At 36.6% G+C, this 18,249-nt stretch overlaps 1 protein-coding gene across 7 annotated transcripts in view; it reads right to left on the reverse strand.

Moving 5' to 3' along the window:
* Positions 1 to 1,517: 1,517 nt before the first annotated feature.
* LOC306667477 (putative RNA-binding protein Luc7-like 2) overlaps positions 1,518 to 18,249 on the reverse strand; it is a 68,719-nt gene continuing 51,987 nt past the window's right edge. For 5 of the 7 annotated variants that reach the window (XM_079150132.1, XM_079150137.1, XM_079150133.1 and 2 more), the window contains 5 exons: positions 17,838 to 18,014; positions 16,652 to 16,743; positions 13,506 to 13,535; positions 6,221 to 6,412; positions 1,518 to 2,503 (listed from right to left, as the gene is read on the reverse strand). In XM_079150132.1, the coding sequence (XP_079006258.1) occupies positions 2,326 to 2,503; positions 6,221 to 6,412; positions 13,506 to 13,535; positions 16,652 to 16,743; positions 17,838 to 18,014 (669 nt within the window). In that variant the 3' untranslated portion in view covers positions 1,518 to 2,325. The remainder of the gene's footprint in view (positions 2,504 to 6,220; positions 6,413 to 13,505; positions 13,536 to 16,651; positions 16,744 to 17,837; positions 18,015 to 18,249) is intronic. The other 2 variants (XM_079150135.1, XM_079150136.1) reach the window with 1 other exon arrangement.

An 18,249-nucleotide genomic window follows, 5' to 3' on the forward strand; every position in this document is an offset into this window, starting at 1 on the left:
CCACGTAGCTGAAGTGATCCACCGTGGAGGTGTACATACTGGCCATCAGTAGCTGTTGACTGTGGGGCCTGGACTCCCCCCAAATCACAATGCAGTAACAGCTGCTAATAGAGACGAGTGTTACAAGTACTGGATTTCAGCAGTACAAACAGGATGCAAACACACTTTTTAGAAGTATGCTTTAGGCATTCAATATCTAACCCTAGATATATCACTAACTGCAACAGGTCAGGCCCCAGACGTCCTTGCACTACCAATTAATCCCTCTGATCTTATTCCATACCCCAGGACACTAAATTCAAAGTGTGTACAAAGTAGACACAAAACAATTTCTGAGCAACCTAAAGTAAAAAAAGGAAAATGGGTCATGAGTGTAGATAGGCCTCTCAGAGTAAACTGTACAAACCATATATCTGGAACATTTTAAACATGGAAGGAAACCTCTAGTTAATGAGGCATCACTTGGTAAACTTGGAACGTCAATGTCCCTTTTTAACATAAAAGTTTTAATTAGTACTTAGAATGGCATAATTTAGTTTCCTGTTCTCTCAAATTCATATTCCTGTCAAATAAAACAAACATTACACAGAAACAGTTCTTGAAAGGTGACCTTAATTATACTCACAGACACTAATTTTGGCTAATGTATTTTTTTAAATTATTTTTTATTTTTTGGCGGTACTCGGGATTGAACCCAGGGCCTTGTGCATGCAAGGCAAGCATTCCACCAACTGAGCTATATCCCCAGTCCTTGGCCAATGAATTTTGTTCCTCATACTTCCTTCTTTATTTCTTTTAAATTCTATCTTCCCTTAAACTATTTTTTATGTGGTGCCTCAGCCTCACATGTGCTAGGGAAGCCACAATCCCAGTCCCTGTGTTCCTCATACTTTCTAGAATTACAAGTGATACCTGGCAACTACTGTTTAAGTCACTAATGGGTACACTATTTATAGGCAGTGTTGGAGACTGAACCCAGGGCCTCACGTTAGGCAAGCACTCTACCATTGAGCTACATCCCCAGCCTTTAAAAAAAATAATAAAAAATACATATATATACATATTACTCTGAGACAGGCTCTAACTAAGTTGCCCAGGCTGCCTGAGACTTGGAGTGGTCCTGCCTCAGTCTCTTGAGTAGCTGGGTTTGAGGCATGCATCACCACACCTGGCAGTACACAGCTCTTTAATGCAGAAACTGTTGGTTTCATTATGTTGGTTACATACTGGTTTTATTCAGGTTTATTGAATAAGAAAAACAAGAAAACAAGAACTCCCCCATTGTGCCTGCAGGTCCAGTCCTTCTCTACAGCCCTGAGCAGTGCAATACAGTCAGCAGGGGCACAAGCAGGGTTTTCACACTTCCTCTGCAATCTTCGCAAATGTATATTGACTTCTTTTGGTTCCCTGCACAGTAAGGTCCTGTTAACCATGTAACAGAATAGAGGAAATACCCACAGCAAATAGTTCTAGTGACGATTTACTAGACAAGTTACAGTTTAATGAAGGTGGTGATGATTGTTTCTTTCATTTTATTATTAATATTTTTTACAATAAGGGTGTAGCCTTTATACTCCACACACACAAAATAAAACAAGTGCTTATTATGAAAGAGTCCCTGCCCCCACCCCCCTCAGAACATCCTGAACATAGCAATTTGATGGAACAGAAAAATCAAGACAAGTCTGATTTCAAAATTTCAATAAAAAAGCAAAAGTATGTAATGCAACAGCTGTTCAACTTCCAACTCTAAATAGGCACCATCCAACAAACCCCCGTATTTTAAATTTCTCCAGCACACATTCCAGTATAAAAGCTCTGAACTGTAATTAGCTAGTAATTAATAATGGGAGGAGAACCTTAGAACAGAAGTTATATTGCTTCCCTGACCCTTTCTCTTACAGTTGGAGGGTGCAGGTATTAGGGGATACAAAAGTCAGAGAAAGAAGAATTAAAAAGAAAAATTCCCAAAGCTGCTGCTTGCAGTAGAAAGGAAGACAGCGTCTTACAAATGTTCAAAAACTCCCAAGGCAAGTAACACAATTCATTCACTATCACTCCTACTTGAAAGAATAAAGAGATCAATGTCTTATTATATAAAACTGCACTCTCAGAACTGTATTACAGGTTCACCAGAAACTATGGATGTAGTTTTAGGCTTCCTCAAGGAAAACAGGTTCAGTTCAGATCAAGTTAGATGCTGTACATCTAGCCTGGCTGGATCAATGTCTGGAACTGCTCACTGTCGCCCTGAACAGCTGTAAACTAAACAATAGTGTGTGACTCCATAGGAAGCTTAAGGGTTGAAGGTATGTACACAGCTAATTAGATCTCCCCTGCTTCGCGCTCTTCAGAGCTCCTCCTGTCTTCTGATCTGCCATTAGCACTCTCATAGGACCGCTTCTTATCTTTTCGATCTCGGTCACGAGGTGATCTGTCTCTTGAACTCCTGTCTCTGTCACGTGATGCTAAGTCTTGGTCTCTGAATCTTTCTTTTGAGGATCTGAAAAATATTAATTTGAGGAGCAAAATATGTTGGGAAACCCAAAATCCAAATTAAAGAATAGGATAAATATAAAGCTGAAGAAATATATTAGAATACATCCAAGACACAGGAGTCAGTTTACTGACAGAAAAGAGCACTATGGTCATTGATAAGGGCTCTAAAACAAGACAGGTGGCAACAAAAGCTAGGGTCAAAAAGCATAAGCTAAAATGACAAGATATTCTCAGTATCTTGGAGACAACCATAAAGCATCTCCAATTCATAAAAAAGTATTTAATATAAAAATAATACATTGATAATAGCTTTAAAAAGTAAAAGGTATTACCAAATTTTAAAAAAATATATAAGAGAACATGATTCCAAACTGGATGGAAATCAGTAACTTGGTATGGGGGTCAGCAAATCTGTTTGTTTCCTGTCTGGCCAGACAGTAAATATCTGAGGTGTTGTTGTAGGTGACACACAGTCTCTGTGGTAGTAGTGTTCTTCCCCTTCTTTACATCTACCTTTAAAGAATGTAAAACCATCCATAGCTTGCTGGCTGTACAAAAACCAGGACACAGGCCTCATGTGGCCTGTAGGGAACAGTTTGCCGACACCTAGATAAGAGAACTACTCAATAATATGGCTTTTAAATAACCATCAGTTAACTTAAAAATCTGCTTTATTCCTCCTGAGTAAGCTCATTAAAACCAGAATGGAAGACATAAAAAGATGATCACACTATAATAAAGTTTCTTATTACCTTCTGCTTTCCCATCCCCATCCTCAGTTAGATATGTCACAAATATGTTCATATCAGAGATTCAGAAGAAAAATGGAAGGATATTATGGGATTGGAATAGTCTTCTATACTCTCAAAATCTAAAACAACCAGTAACAAATATTACTTATTTGGTCCTTTACAGATGATGCAGAACTTTTACATAATTACCTCACCTAATCCATATTCAAAATTAGGTTCTGAGGCATTGGCAAGATCTGGATAATACTTTTTTCAGGTGTGCCGGCATTTGAACCCAAGGCCTTGAGTATGCTTAGCTTGTGGTGCCAAGCTAAACCCCCAGCCCAAAGTAAGGAGACTTTCAGGAAGACATAAGGCAGGGAAAAACTACTACTATCCTCAGTTTTACACATACAGTAAAGAAGGGTTTAAACAAAAAGGTTGAAATATTCTATCATATCAACATTGAACATTCTACTTAAGAAGGTTTTAGTCAGCTGAATTTCAAAATGATGTGTTAAAAAAAAAATCGCAGAATGCAAATCAAGTGATTGCAAATTTAAGTCTTATCCATAGTCTCTGGGGAGAATGAAATATGAAAAGAGATGATAGAAATGATACCTAAGAATAAGGACACTAGATGTTGATAAATCCCAGAGGTCAGTGATAATAACTGAAGGTAAGCATCAACTAAGGCTTTCTGAGAGATCACAATGTCCCACACAGGAGCAATTTCCAAACACTACTTTATTCATACTACCAATAATCCTAATAAAGCAAATAAATACTTACTATCACTACTTAAGAGATGGGGAAAAACAGAAGGGATAATTAAGGTATTGGCCAAAGCCCCAGACCCAAGAGTCTGCCTCTGAAGTCTACATTGTTCATTTCTACAAAGCAAGAGCAGAAGGCTACAAATGGTCCTCGCTGACCCATGGGAAATGTTGCCAGGGAAAGATCACAAAGACAATCTACAGAGACCAGTGCTTCACAGCTTCACAGCAGGGCAAGGAAACAGCACAATGTCTAAGACTTTTAAAGGGAACTTTTACCTTCAAAAATTAAATCCACATTGGTAGTAATAAATTCATGTTGTAAGTAATAACAAGTAGGTTTAAGGGCAATTATCTGAAAATTTTGGGTTAAAACCAATAACTTTTTAAGAGTAACTTGAATTCAAAGATGAGAAGTTCTCTTGAGAAAAGCAAAACTTTTAATAGTTTTACAAAAATAAGCCTCTTTATGAACATGCTGAAAATCTTAGATGTGAGGGGTATCATGTAGTATGGGGAAAATTTCCTATACAACTTCACAAATGCAGGAAGCATCAGGGACTAAGATGACACAATCTCAGAGGAGGAGACTTCACACCCAACCCTCCCATCTCCACCACCAATAAGGACATTTAAGAGTTCACAAACACCAGAAACAATGACAGTTGGGCAGGTCAACACAAGAAATTATCTAGATCTTCCACTGCCTAGCTGCATGATTTTCAAAATTCCATGTGCAGGTTAAGACTTGTGGAGAAATGTTTTTTTTTAAAAGCCTATTTCTAGACACTGCACTGAGGGTGGCCTCCAAGAAATCCAGTTTCAAGAGTGTGAGAGAAGTGGCCTTATTATAAGTAACTTTCCTATCTGTTTAAATTACATCTGCTTTATTCAAGTTTGATTACCTGAAGCTGTTTATTACTTTGGCATTTTCCTCATCTAAACTTAGATGACTCACCCTATGATATCAAGGTTAGCACTTTTATAATCTGTGGTCAAAGATGTCAATCCTGTGTTGTCACACAGAAAACTTCTTAGAGCAACTTAAATATGGTTGCTCAACTATGTTATATTATTTTTTACTAAGCATAATGCAGTAGAAAGTATATAATAATTCTTACTAAAGTCACCTTAAGGATTACTTAGAACAAGGTCAGAAATATTATAAAAATATTGATTGAGAGCGGATTAATCACTCAACTTGTGAGTGACTTCAAGGAAGGGGTAGTTGAAACAAACAAACAAACAAAAAAAACCAAAGGGAAATATTTTTAACAGCTTTCCATGGTTCAGTATGGTTTTAATGAAGAGTACTCCATAGAAAACGTGAGATTAGTAAGTAAACTAGGAACACACAAAATATTCATCCTGTATATACTTAAGAATGGTTAAGTCAAAAAAAAAAAAAAAAAAAAAAAGAAAGAAAGAAAGAAAGAAAGAAAGACAGACACAAAGAAAGAAAAATTTTCAGTATAGATTACATTCCATAGAAATTACCTGGGTTGAGGGCTGCTGTATGACCTGAGGTTTTGGAAGTTTAGTCTATACAGATTGTGAGTGCTAAACTCCTCTACCACATTCTAATCCTTTGTCTGCTCTTGCTAAATATTCAGGTCCTTAAATATACCTTAAATATGCCTGCCCTTCTTGCACCTTTTGACTTGTTTTTATTTATACCAAGAAGTTAGCTTCCTTAAAATTCTAAATTTGCCCTGCACCAAGCAACAGTGTATACAACAATGTATTGCCTACACTTTAGATTAAACAAGAATATACTAGAATGTGTCTGCTCTGAAAAAGTATACCAGCTCAAATAAGTTTGGAAAACAGTAAGTCAAACAAAGCTAAACAACTCTTTTAATGAAAGGACTTCTCAGAGTCCCTAATTTGTTAATACATACTGAAAAAAATGAAGAGTATTAGTATCTAAAATTATTTGCCTGTAAAATACGTTTTTTTCAAGACATACTAAGCAGAGAAAAGCAATAACCTCTGCACATATCAGTTTCAATTTCTTACTCTGGCTCATATGTAAGTCTTTCTGAACTACCCATATAATCAGAAAAAAAATGTATACACCCACACACAAATGTGTACATATCACCAGGTGCAAGTTTCAAACCGATAATCTAAAGTCTAAACATAAGTAACATAAGTAAACAAAAGGCTAAACCATCAAGGTAGCTCCATATCCTCTGATCGGCACTTCAGTACCTCCTCTTGGATCGCTCTCTGCTCCTATCTCTAGAACTGTGACGACTTCTCTGGTGACTACGGCTCCGGCTGCGGCTGCTGGAGCGGGATCTGTGGCGATGGCGTTTCTCCCGGGACTTGGACCGAGTCCTCCTCTTGCGTTCTCTCGACATGGAGCGAGACCGGTGTCTGCGGTGTTCTCTGGACCTGGATCTACAAAAAGACAAGATTTTATTTCATTTTTAGTGTTGTCAGCAAATATTTAGCATTTACTAAAGTCTTTTTTTTTTTTTTTTAATTGTAGATGAACACAATACCTTTATTTGTTGATTTTTATGTGGTGCCCAGGATCGAACAAAGTGCCTCATGCATGCTAGGCAAGCACTCTACCACTGGGCCATACCCCCACCCGCCTAATGCCTTTTTTTTTTTTTTTTAATTTCTTAGTTTAGATGGACACAATATTTTTATTTATTTTTATGTGGTGCTGAGGATCAAACCCAGTACCTCAAATGTGTGAGGCAAGTGTTATACCACTAAGTCACAATGCCAGTCTCCAAAGCCCTTTCCTTTTTTCTTTTCTCTTTTTTTCCTCAGGGCTTAGGACCGAACTCAGGGCCTGCCACTGAGCTAAATCCCCAACCCTCTAAAACCTTTTCTTTAAAGAGAAATTATTCCTTAGTAGCCTGTCCTTACTGACAATTTCATTCCCAATCAACTCCATTTATACCAAAATTAATTGCCATATGTTAACAACTGCATATAAGAATTTCAAAATAAAATACTAATTTTGAGAGGTCAATCAGTATTGTGTAAATTTACATCAGGAATATTTAAAAAATGAAAGCTACAATCTTTACAACTATTACCTGCTAGGAATTATATTATCTAAATGCTTTAGGGACTTAATTTCATTTAGACTAAGAATTTTTGAAATATGTTAGAAATTAAATATGTACCTGATGGACATGGACAAAAGGAAGGAGAGGCATGGGAAAGAATACTATCCAGGATAAATTAGCCTCTCTGAATTAGAAAGGTTACAGAATCACAGAAATAAGTTTTAAATGCTCACAGTATACCAAATCTCAAGGTAATTAAAACAGTGAGACAGTTCTCTATTCAAGTAGCACATAACTGGGGAGGGAAAAAAACATGAAAAAAAAAAAAAAATCACTTTGAGAACTTTACCTAAATTGGGAGGAGAGGGCAGGGAGTGTTACTAAAAAGTATTTAAGAGTAGAAGGAAAACACTTCATATTCTCTAACAGGTCACTAATTTGTGTGGAAGGGTGGAGGTGGCATGCCCAGAACAGAAATACTTGAGGAAAACAAAGAGGAAAGAAAGGTGTGTGGTTTCATTTAAAATGTTGCTTTCAGAGTGATGGGGTTGTTCTAAACTAGCAGGATATAAAATCAACAAGCATCAATCTAAAGCATTTTTATTCATAAGTGATGAAACATCTGAAAGGGAAATGAGGAAAACAACTCCATTCACAGTAGCCCCGAAAAAAATAAAATACTTGGGAATCAATCTAACCAAAGAGGTGAAAGACCTCTACAACGAAAACTACAGAACATGAAAGAAAAATTGAAGAAGACCTTAGAAGATGGAAAGATCTCCCATGTTCTCCAACAGGCAGAATTAATATTATGAAAATGGTCATACTTCCAAAAGTGCTAAATAAGTTTAACACAATTCCAATTAAAATCCCAATGACATTTCTCATAGAAATAGAGAAAGCAATCAGAAAATTCATCTGGTAGAACAAAAGACCCAGAAGAGCCAAAGCAATCCTGGGCAGGAAGAGTGATGCAGGAGATAGCACAATACCAGACCTTAAACTCTACTATAGAGCTATAGTAACAAAAACGGCATGGTATTGGCACCAAAATAGACAGGTAGACCAATGGTAAAGGATAGAAAACATGGAGACATACCCACATAAGTACAGTTATCTCATACTAGACAAAGGTGCCAAAAATTTATAATGAAGAAAAGATAGCCTCTTCAACAAATGGTGCTGGCAAAACAAAATCCACACGCAACAAAATGAAATTAAACCCCTATCTCTCACCCTGTAAAAAACTCAACTCAAATGGGATCAAGGATCTAGGAATTAGTTCTGAGACCCTTCACCAAATAGAAGAAAAAGTAAGTAGGCCCAAATCTCCATCACGTTGGCTTAACCAGACTTCCTTAACAAGACCCCCACAGCGCAAGAAATCAAAGCAAAAATCATTAAGTAGGATAGATTCAAACTGAGAAGTTTTTTCTCAGCACAGGAAACAATAATGTGAAAAGAGAGCCTACAGAGTGGAAGAAAATCTTTCCCACACACACCTCAGACAGAGCACTCATCTCTAAAGTTTATAAAGAACTTAAAAAACTTCACACCCAAAAATACAAAGAACCCAATCAATAAATGGGCTAAGGAAATGGGCAGACACTTCACAGAAGAAGATATGCAGGTAATCTCAACAAATATATGAAAAAGTGCTCATCATCCCTAGTAATTAGAGAAATGCAAATTAAAACCACCCTAAGATTTCATCTAACTCCAATTAGGATGGCTATTCTCAAGAACACAAGCAATAATAAGTGTTGGTGTGGATGTGGGGAAAAAGGCATACTCATACATTGCTGGTGGAGTTGCAAATTGGTGCAGCCACTCTGGAAAGCAATATGGAGATTCCTCAGAAAACTTGGAATGGACCCATCATTTGACCCATTTATCCCACTCTTCGGTTTATACCCAAAGGACTTAAAATCAGCATACTACAGTGATGCAGCCACATCAATGTTCACAGCAGCTCAATTCACAATAGTTAGATTGTGGAACCAACCAAGATGCCCTTCAATTGATAAATGGATATAGAAACTGTGGCATATATAAACAATGGAATATTAGCCATAAATAAGAATAAAATTATGGCATTTAGTGGTAAATGAAGTTGGAAAATATCGTGCTAAGTGAAATAGGCTAAACCCAAAAAACCAAAGGCCAAATGTTTTCTCTGGTAAGAGGACGACGATATATTACAAGGTGGGGTGGTGGGGGGAAGAGAAGAATGAAGGATCTTTGGATGGTGTAGAGGAAAATGGGGCGGAAGGGAGTGGGAGAAGAAAGATAGTAGACTGAGACAGACAGAATTACCCTATATATATGTATATATATATATATGTATGATTACATGAATGGTGTGAATCTACATTGTACAACCATAGAAATGAAGTTATACTCCATTTGTGTACAATGACTCAAAATGCAGTCTGTAAAAATAAAAAAAATTTAAATAAAAAATAAATTTTAAAAAAAGTTGCTTTCAGAGTGATGAAGCTCTTCTAAATAGTATGTGGTGAAAGGTGCATAGTTTTAAATTTACTAAAAATCACTGACATGCAAATTTAAAATGGGTAATTCTTATGGTATATCAATGATACAGTGGTTTAAATTTTTAAAGTTGCCTTAAGAATGTGATGTTTTCTCCTATTTTGATACCACATTGAAAAGCACAAATTATTCAGATGATATACTTTACAGTGTTCCTTTTCAAATGATTATTTTTATATAACAAATGAAGTTCAAAAGCATTCCATTTCTGTCATTATAATCAAAGAACGGTAAATAATGTGGACCTAGCATTAACCACAGCTGAACAAAATATTCTCACAACTGAATATTGTATTTCCAAAAAGGAACATAGGGAAAGAATTATAAAATTCATTAAATAAAAGTTTTATCAAAGAACACTTTGTTTAACTACTCATTTGGAGGTACGACTCTTTTCTTCCAATGCATAATTTTATAAACTTTAAAATAAGTCCAGGTCAGAAGCAATAGCATATGACTATAAACCCAGCTACTCAGAAGGCTGAGACAGGTGGATTCCCAGTTTGAGGTCAGCCTGGCAACTTAAGTAGACCCTATCTCAAACAAAGTAAAAAGGGAGGCTGGGCATGGTAACACATGCAGGTAACTCCAGTGACTTGGAGGCTAAGGAAGAAGGCCCACAACTTTAAGGTTAGCCTCAGCACCTTGGTGAGGCCTTCAGTGATTTAGTGAGAACCTGTCTCAGAAAATAAAAAAGGGCCTGGCACAGTGGTACACGCCTGTAATCCCAGCAGCTCAGGGGTCTGAGTCAAGAGGATGGTGAGTTCAAAGCCAACCTCAGCAAAAGTGAGGCTTTTAAATTTTATTTTGAGACCCTCACGCTAAATAAAATACAAAATAGGGCCAGAGATGTGGCTCAGTGGCTGAGTGACCCTGAGTTCAATCCCCGGTACCCAATAAATAAATAAGTAAGGGTTGGGAATGTAACTCACTGGTAAAGCTCCCCTGAGTTCACCCCCTATTACTAAAAAAAAGGAAAGAAGGAAGGGGAAAGTGGGGGAGGGGAGAGGGGGAGGGGAGAGAGGGGGAGAGGGAGAGAGAGGGAGGGGAGAGGATAGGGGGGAGAGAGAGAGAGAAAGAGAGGGAGAGAGATGGATGGAGGGAGGGAAGGAAGGTAGATGGGGAGACAGAGAGGAAGAAAGGAAAGAGGGAAAAGGCAAAACGGGCTGAGGACATGGCTTAGCAGCAGAGCACCCTGGGATTCAATCCGGTACTGCAAAACATATTCACTCACACACACAAACACCCACACAACTCCCTCCCCGCAAGACCTTGACCTCTAAGAGTTTATACTCTAAAAAGAGTGCTATATAGATCTCTGTCTAGTATAAAGAAAGTAGGGTAAAGGTGGGTAGAGAAATGGGGTAGTAATATTTTATTTTATAAAGAAAAGGCAGATGGGCTGGGGTGTAGCTCAGAGGCAGAACACTTGCCCGGCCTGGGTTAGATCTCCAGTACTATTAAACAAGCAAAAACAAAACAAAAAGAATATGGAGAGGCTTTTCTGATAGGATGGCACTTAAGAAAGACTGAAAGAAGGGAATAAGCACATCAGTCATCTCAGAGAAGAGCACACAGATGCAAAGACCCTAAGGTGGCAGAAGGCTTGGCATACTGCAGGAACCAGAAAAGACCTGTTTGGCTGGAATGAAGTAAAGCAAGGGTAACTTCAGGGTCTTACAAGCACGATGACCAAATACTTTATCATTTAAACCAGGAGACCCTGAATGCAACTATATAAAGGGGGTTATTAATAGATATCTTGAGACATAACTATTCACAGTCACCCTAACTTAAAGGCTGTAGTAAAAACTTTTACTTCTGTGAATGAGATGGAAAATCTTTAGATGATCTTATGTCATCTACCCATCTACCCACCTACCCACCTACCCACCCACCTACCTACCTACCTACCTACCTACTAACCAACCAACCACTGAGCTACACCTCCAAGCCTCTGGAAAATTTGACAGATTTCTTTTTAAAAGGCTCATTCTGGCTGATGTCTGAAAAACAAACTCAGGTGGAGAAGGGGTTCTGAGCAAATTCAGAAGTGAGGCAACCACTTAAGGGACTCCTGTAATACTAAGGTTAGAGGAGGCTTGGACTACAGTGGTGGAAATTAAGTTTACAGCCCAAATATCTAAAGATGTTCTGTGTATAAATAAACACTTTAGATAGCTTTTCAACAAAGGGATTAGTTTTTATCAATCAACCAGTAACAAGAGCATGATCATAACTTAATGTTTCTACTTATCATCTTGCATCTGGGAAATCATAAATTAGCTAATACAAATGATTCCTTTATTAATATCTTTTGACTTTCTGTGCATTGTTTGTTTGTTTGTTTAGTGTTGGGTCCCCACCCCACCCCCAGCATGTTAAGGCTAGTAATTATCCACACTGTCCACTGAGTTACATCCTTGGCCCCACCCCCAACCTTTTTGAGACAAAAAACGGCCAGCTGACCTTGAATTTGTGATCCTTCCACTTCACTACCAAGTAGCTGGGATGGACAACTATTCCTGGATTGTTTTAGGGTTTTAAGGAAAAATACCACTAAAAGGCTCTAAAAAGTACTAAAGGGTAACTAATAGAAACATAAGGTTTTTATTTCACAGCAACAAATGCTTCACTTCTTTAGGAAAAAGTTCTTGGAAAATAGTTACTCTCTGAAGTTTAAGACTTTGCAGGTTTCCAAAAGGTGATGCAATATGAATATACAACCAGTGTAACTCTACATCACGTACAACCACAAGAATGGGAAGTTATGCTCCATGTATGTAAGATATGCCAAAATACATTCTATTGTCAGGTATAAAAAGAACAAATAACAATTTAAAAAAAAGTTGATGTAATCTGAATAAGAAAAATGGTGGGATCTGGGAAAGAATGAGAAAGGGCACTATAGGTGGGAAAGGTTCAAAGACAAAATGAGCATGGCAAGAACCAAGAGAGAATGAAGAAGTAAAGCACATTTCTCCACCTTTCTCAGACAAAATATTTTTCTGTTAACTAAAAAATTATAGACTTTTAAAAAACACCCCAAATATCACCACAGAAAATCAAAGTAAGTATTAACTGTTCCCTTCCTCCTTAGGGCTGTTAAGTGTCCCTCTCAAATTTTTTTGTGCTCACAGTTCAAAGGGGAGAACAATAAACTTACAAGAGACCAAAATGGGGCACGGGGTACAGACTGAACAGTTTATTTTCCCTTCTAGGGATCTCATTCAAAAATTTATCTAATCGACTTATTTCTATTTTCAACAGGTACAACCTCTTAAAATGCGGTTTCTTAAATGTACCACTCGCACTGATTTTTTTCAAAAAAATTTTTTTAGTTGTAGTTGGACACAATACTTTTATTTATTTTTATGTGGTGCTGAGGATCAAACCCAGTGCCTCACATGTGCTAGGCAAGCACTCTACCACTGAGTAAAACCCCAGCTCCACTCAAACTGATATTTAAAAAGTTATATATTTACTTAGCATGAAAAACATTTTAAAGATATATTTAGGAATATTTTTAGCTTTCCCCTATAATTCCAGAGTACTATATATAATTCTACTCTGATAAACTTTATGATTCCTGAGTATTTTTTTTTTGAATTTTTTTTTAGTTGTAGATGGACACAATATCTTCATTTATTTTTTTAATGTGGTGCTGAGGATGGAACCCAGTGCCTCACATGTGCAAAGAAAGTGTGCTACCACTGAGATACAACCCCAGCCCTCATGAGTATCTTTTGACCAGTTTCTCCTAAAATGAAAATGTTCAAAACTGAACCCAAGAAACAGTAATAATTTAACAACTCTCATTAACTTTTATAAGATAGTTAATTTATAAAACTACCTTTGAAAAACACAGCTTCGCTACTTATATCTATACCTATTCTTGTATAAATACCTACCTTTTAGGATTCTTGCTATGTGATCGGGACCTAAAAAAAGAATATCTATTTTTAGAAAAGTGACTATAAATTAACAAACAGAGCGATGTGCTGTTAAATTAATTATTCTTCTTGATTCCTAAATTTTTTTAGTTTAAAAACATAAAAGTGTGTACTTATGCACACACATTTTTTCCAAAATGCACCACCAACTATAGATTTCCCCATCTTGCCATACAGGATCTCTTAACTGGATGGCTCTTAAAAAAAGAATATGTTCCTGGAGACTAAAACAATAGTATATTACAACTCCTTAATTCCTAGGTAACCATTTGCTAACCTAGGAAAAATTATGTTATTTATACCTCTGTCATTTTGTTTCTCCCTTCTGGGAACAGAATAAAACTTCTATGATTTAAATACATACCTTTGGGGGCTACAACTCATATTATAATCCCTAAAACACCCAGCTCCTTTTTATATATCTTCACATGACCCAGCATACTGTTAACACACAATGTGAGCAACTGTGTGTGTGTGTCTCTATGTGTTTTGTGGTGCTAAGGACTGAACTCATGGCCTCACACATGCTTATTAGGCACTCACCCAATTTGCTACATCCCTGACCTATATTTTTATTATTATTATTTTTATTATTTTTTTTTTTGCAACTTAAACATTTATTATTCCACATACTTTCTATGGGTCAGGAATTTAAGATTGGTCTAGTTGGGTGGTCCCCTTTTTTTTTTTTTTTTTTTTTAAACTTTGAGATAGGGTCTCACTCAGTAAGTTGCCCAGGCTGGCATCAAACTTGCAATCCTCCTGCCTCAGCCTCCCAAATCACTGGGATTATAGATGTGTACCACTGTCCAGCAGACATGAGTTTTAATTCTGGCTCTACCACTCACCAACTATATAAGCTGGGTAAGTTATATATCCTCCCTTAACTTAGTCTGTCAGTGAGAAAAGAGGGATAATAAAAATTTCATTGGGAGGTGTATATGAGGATTAGGCAAACCAATTTAAGCAAATTTCTTAGTACAGTCAATTTCTGCAAGCCTCCCTTTTATTTTTTGTAGTGCTGGGGATTTGGGCATGCTAGGCAGGTGCTCTACCTCTGAGCCACAGCCCTGGACCCAGTATAGTGAATTTCTTGGTACAGTACGTGGCATACAGTAAGGACCCAGTAAATGATAAGGACTTTTTTTTTTTTTTTAGTTGTCCTTTTAGTACCAGTCAGAATCTCATCTTGTATAATTTTTACACTAGCATTTAATTTCATCTTCCATACTTAATTACAATACTTCTCTCAAAGTCATAGAGAAAAATATTCTTAACATTTCTGAAAGAGAGGTACTTTTTTTTTTTTTTTATTTTTTGTTACTGGGAATTGAACCCCAGGGTACCTTCCCATTGAGCTACATCCCCAACCCTTTTTATCTTTTATTTTGAGACAGGGTCTTGGTAAGTTGCTTAGGGCCTCACTAAGTTGCTAAGGCTGGCCTCAAACTGCAATCTTTCTGGCTTGGCCTCCCAGATCACTGGGATCACAGGTGTGCATCACTGCACCCAGCTGAAAGAGGGGTATATTTTATAGTCAAAGGAGGAAAAAAAAAAAAAAAAAAAAAAAAAACACCCAGCAACCAAAGGAGTTGGTGATAGTTTCTCATTATTTACAAATGTGCAGGCACATTCTTGCAAAAAATTTTTGTTCTTTACTATCGTCTTGGTTGAATCTTGAGAATTCCAATGTTACATAAAATGCTATTTATAACATCCTAAATATTATAATACTTGGTAATATCTCCATTAGAACTTAATGTACACCAAAGAACAAAGATATAAAGGTCTGAGGTAAAATTTACGGTAAATGAAAAAAATACATATCCTTAGCTGTGTGTTTGTGTGTATATATATATACATACACACAGAGAAAGAGAGAAATGGGAAGACTGACAGCACTTCCCCTAAAGAAACAACATCCACACAGCTCCATTCCATTTTGTCCTTAAAAATGCAAAAAGGTTACCTGGTAAAAGACATTTAACACAAATGAAGTCGGTTTAAAACTTCTTTAATTTTAATATGCTCAAAGCTTAGAAGCAGTGAGCATGATCTACTCACATACTATAAAGTGTCTTAATTAAGTCAGGTACATCTACTAACTCTGAGGGTGTTAAAATTTCAGAGATATCATACTCATTATGACTAAGGAAACATCACATATTACAACAATAAGTAAATCACTTGTGGCATGCCTGTGCATCCCAAATTCATTGAAAGAAACTAAGAACACAACTCACAAAACAGTTGCCACAATGATGCTATGCAATTTTAGTTGCCAATGACTCAGAAGAATGTTTAAACACTCTAAATATGAAGAATTATAGATGTCACCAATTAATGAATATTAATTTAAATAGAGCTGTACATATGTAACTTACTATTAAACTAATGGAAATTTATCATTTATGGCTCTTAAAATTGTGAAAAAAAAAATCAAAGCTTAACATAAAATAATCAATGAAACAAAAAAACTTTTGGACTGGGATGGAGCTCAGTGGCAAAGCATCTAGCTCACATTCACAAAGCTCAAACCCCCAGTTAAAAAAACAAAAACAAAAACAAAAATAAAACAAACAAAAACAATATGAAAAACTAAAGAGCTAGAAAAGGATTTTGTTATAAATCTTACAAGACCTAAAGACACAGAGCATATTTTATTCACTCTTCTAAACATTCTGGAAATCATCTTCAGTTTAGTGGCTAAAAGTTAATACAGATTGAGTGTCCCTAATCTGAAATTTGAAACTTTTTCAGCACAGATATGATTCTCACAAAGTTTAACATTTGGGAGCATTTCAGATCTGGAAGTAGGGATGTTCAACTGGTAAGGTTTATGCAGACATTTCAAATCCAAAAAAGAACTCCCACTCTCAAAGTCCCACAAGAACACTTCTTGTCCCAAGCACTTTGGAGAAAGGGTACTCAAGTCTGTATGTGTGCATAGAAACTGCCTTTCATGTCTAACAGTTCTTAAAAGTAAACAGTAATTTCCATGTCCCAGAACAGATTTAATGTCATCTAAAAACATGTATCAATCACGTTTCTTTTACAAGAAGATTTAACTTCAAATATTTGGATTACTTATCAGGCCACCATACCTCCTCAGCTTCTCCCTTTCTTCCCTCTCCCTTTCTTCTCTTCGTTTCAGGCGCTCCTGGTTTCTTTTCTCTTGCTTCTCAGCTACAACTCTCTTAAAAACAATAAAGACTATATTTACTAGGTCAATTTTTAATTATCTTTACCATATCTGGTTCCCAATATAGTACAATTAACTTCACAATCTGTTGAAAAAAAAAAAACAATAAAATTTGACATTCCATCAGATATAATTATTAAGCTCATGAGTGTCCCTTCCATAATTTTTACCCCTTTTGTGGAAAATGTGCGATACCTCAAACTTTTCCAGTCACCAATCAAAGGAGTTTATAGATATGTACCACCAGACCCAGTTTGCCTGGGTGTTTTCTGATTCCACATTATTGGAAAAGTCAAGCTATGGATCTTGGGTCAGTTCCAGTTGATACAACTACATGGAAAGTAACTCCCCAGTGCTGCTAATATTTGGGCCAGTCCTCAACTTGAAACAAAAGGCTACAGTACTGTAAATCTTAAAAAATCAGCCACATCAGACCACTGAAAGGCAAACTGATGACATTTATCAACTCTGCCTTTTACCACTTCAAAATACCCCACTTCTTTGTGTGTGCATTTGTTTATTCCCTCAAAAGCACTGAGGAGAAGAGTAAGAACTATGCTGCCTTTTTTTTAACAGCACATATATTTAACTAATAGTGGCTGTCCTTCCTTCATAGGTTGTCCTAATTCCTTCCTGAAATGGAGGAAGGTACACAAAACTAGAGGTTCTCTAAGCCTGTATTCAGTAAAGAACTTCAAAATATTTCAATACATACTGGGCTCATTTTCTCAATCTTCCTGTAAATATTATATTAATATATAATTATTGATTTTACTGAAAAGGACAACAACACACATTTTAGGGGATTTTGTAGGAAAGAGTTAGTTTAAAAACCAGTTTAAAATGACTAATTCAACTAAAATATCTCCCAGAATAATGGGATAATATTGTAAAACCTGTTTCTCAGACATCATCCATTAAACCAGCCTGAATTTCCATTTATAATTCTATACTATTCAGTGTGAACTGCTGATACTAACTATGAATAAATCACAATCAAGAATACTGTTCAAAAGACAACTAATAGCAGATAAAAAGAATAAGTAGCAAAATAGGATAAAGTCAGGAATATTAATTTACCAAAGTACCTTTAATTCTTCAAGCTTCTCTCTTATTTCAATAAATCCCAGGTGCAGTTTACCCCCAAAATGATCAGCCAGTCGTCTGTCATTATCATGAAGACCTAAATAGGCAGAGCAGACTTCACAGACTCGAAGTTTCTGCTGTTGGAAACTGGAAGCTGGCATAGAATTCCGATAAACTTCCTAAACAAAAAGTGAGGGGAAAAAAAAACAGTCACATAAACTTCATTAGAAGGCAAACAAAATACCATAGAACACTCTGGGGGTCCTGAGGCCTTGCCAGATGTGTCTTCTTCAACAGCTGCCACCCACCCTCTCCTCACACCTCAGGGAAGGGCCTGAATACCAAGAAAGGGATTCCTTCTGAGCTAAGCAACCGGCTGAAACTGGTTCGGTGTACACTGGCTCAAGGTGAGCA

Source organism: Sciurus vulgaris, assembly GCF_902686455.1.
Source record: "Sciurus vulgaris genome assembly, chromosome: 8".
Lineage (NCBI taxonomy): Eukaryota > Metazoa > Chordata > Mammalia > Rodentia > Sciuridae > Sciurus > Sciurus vulgaris.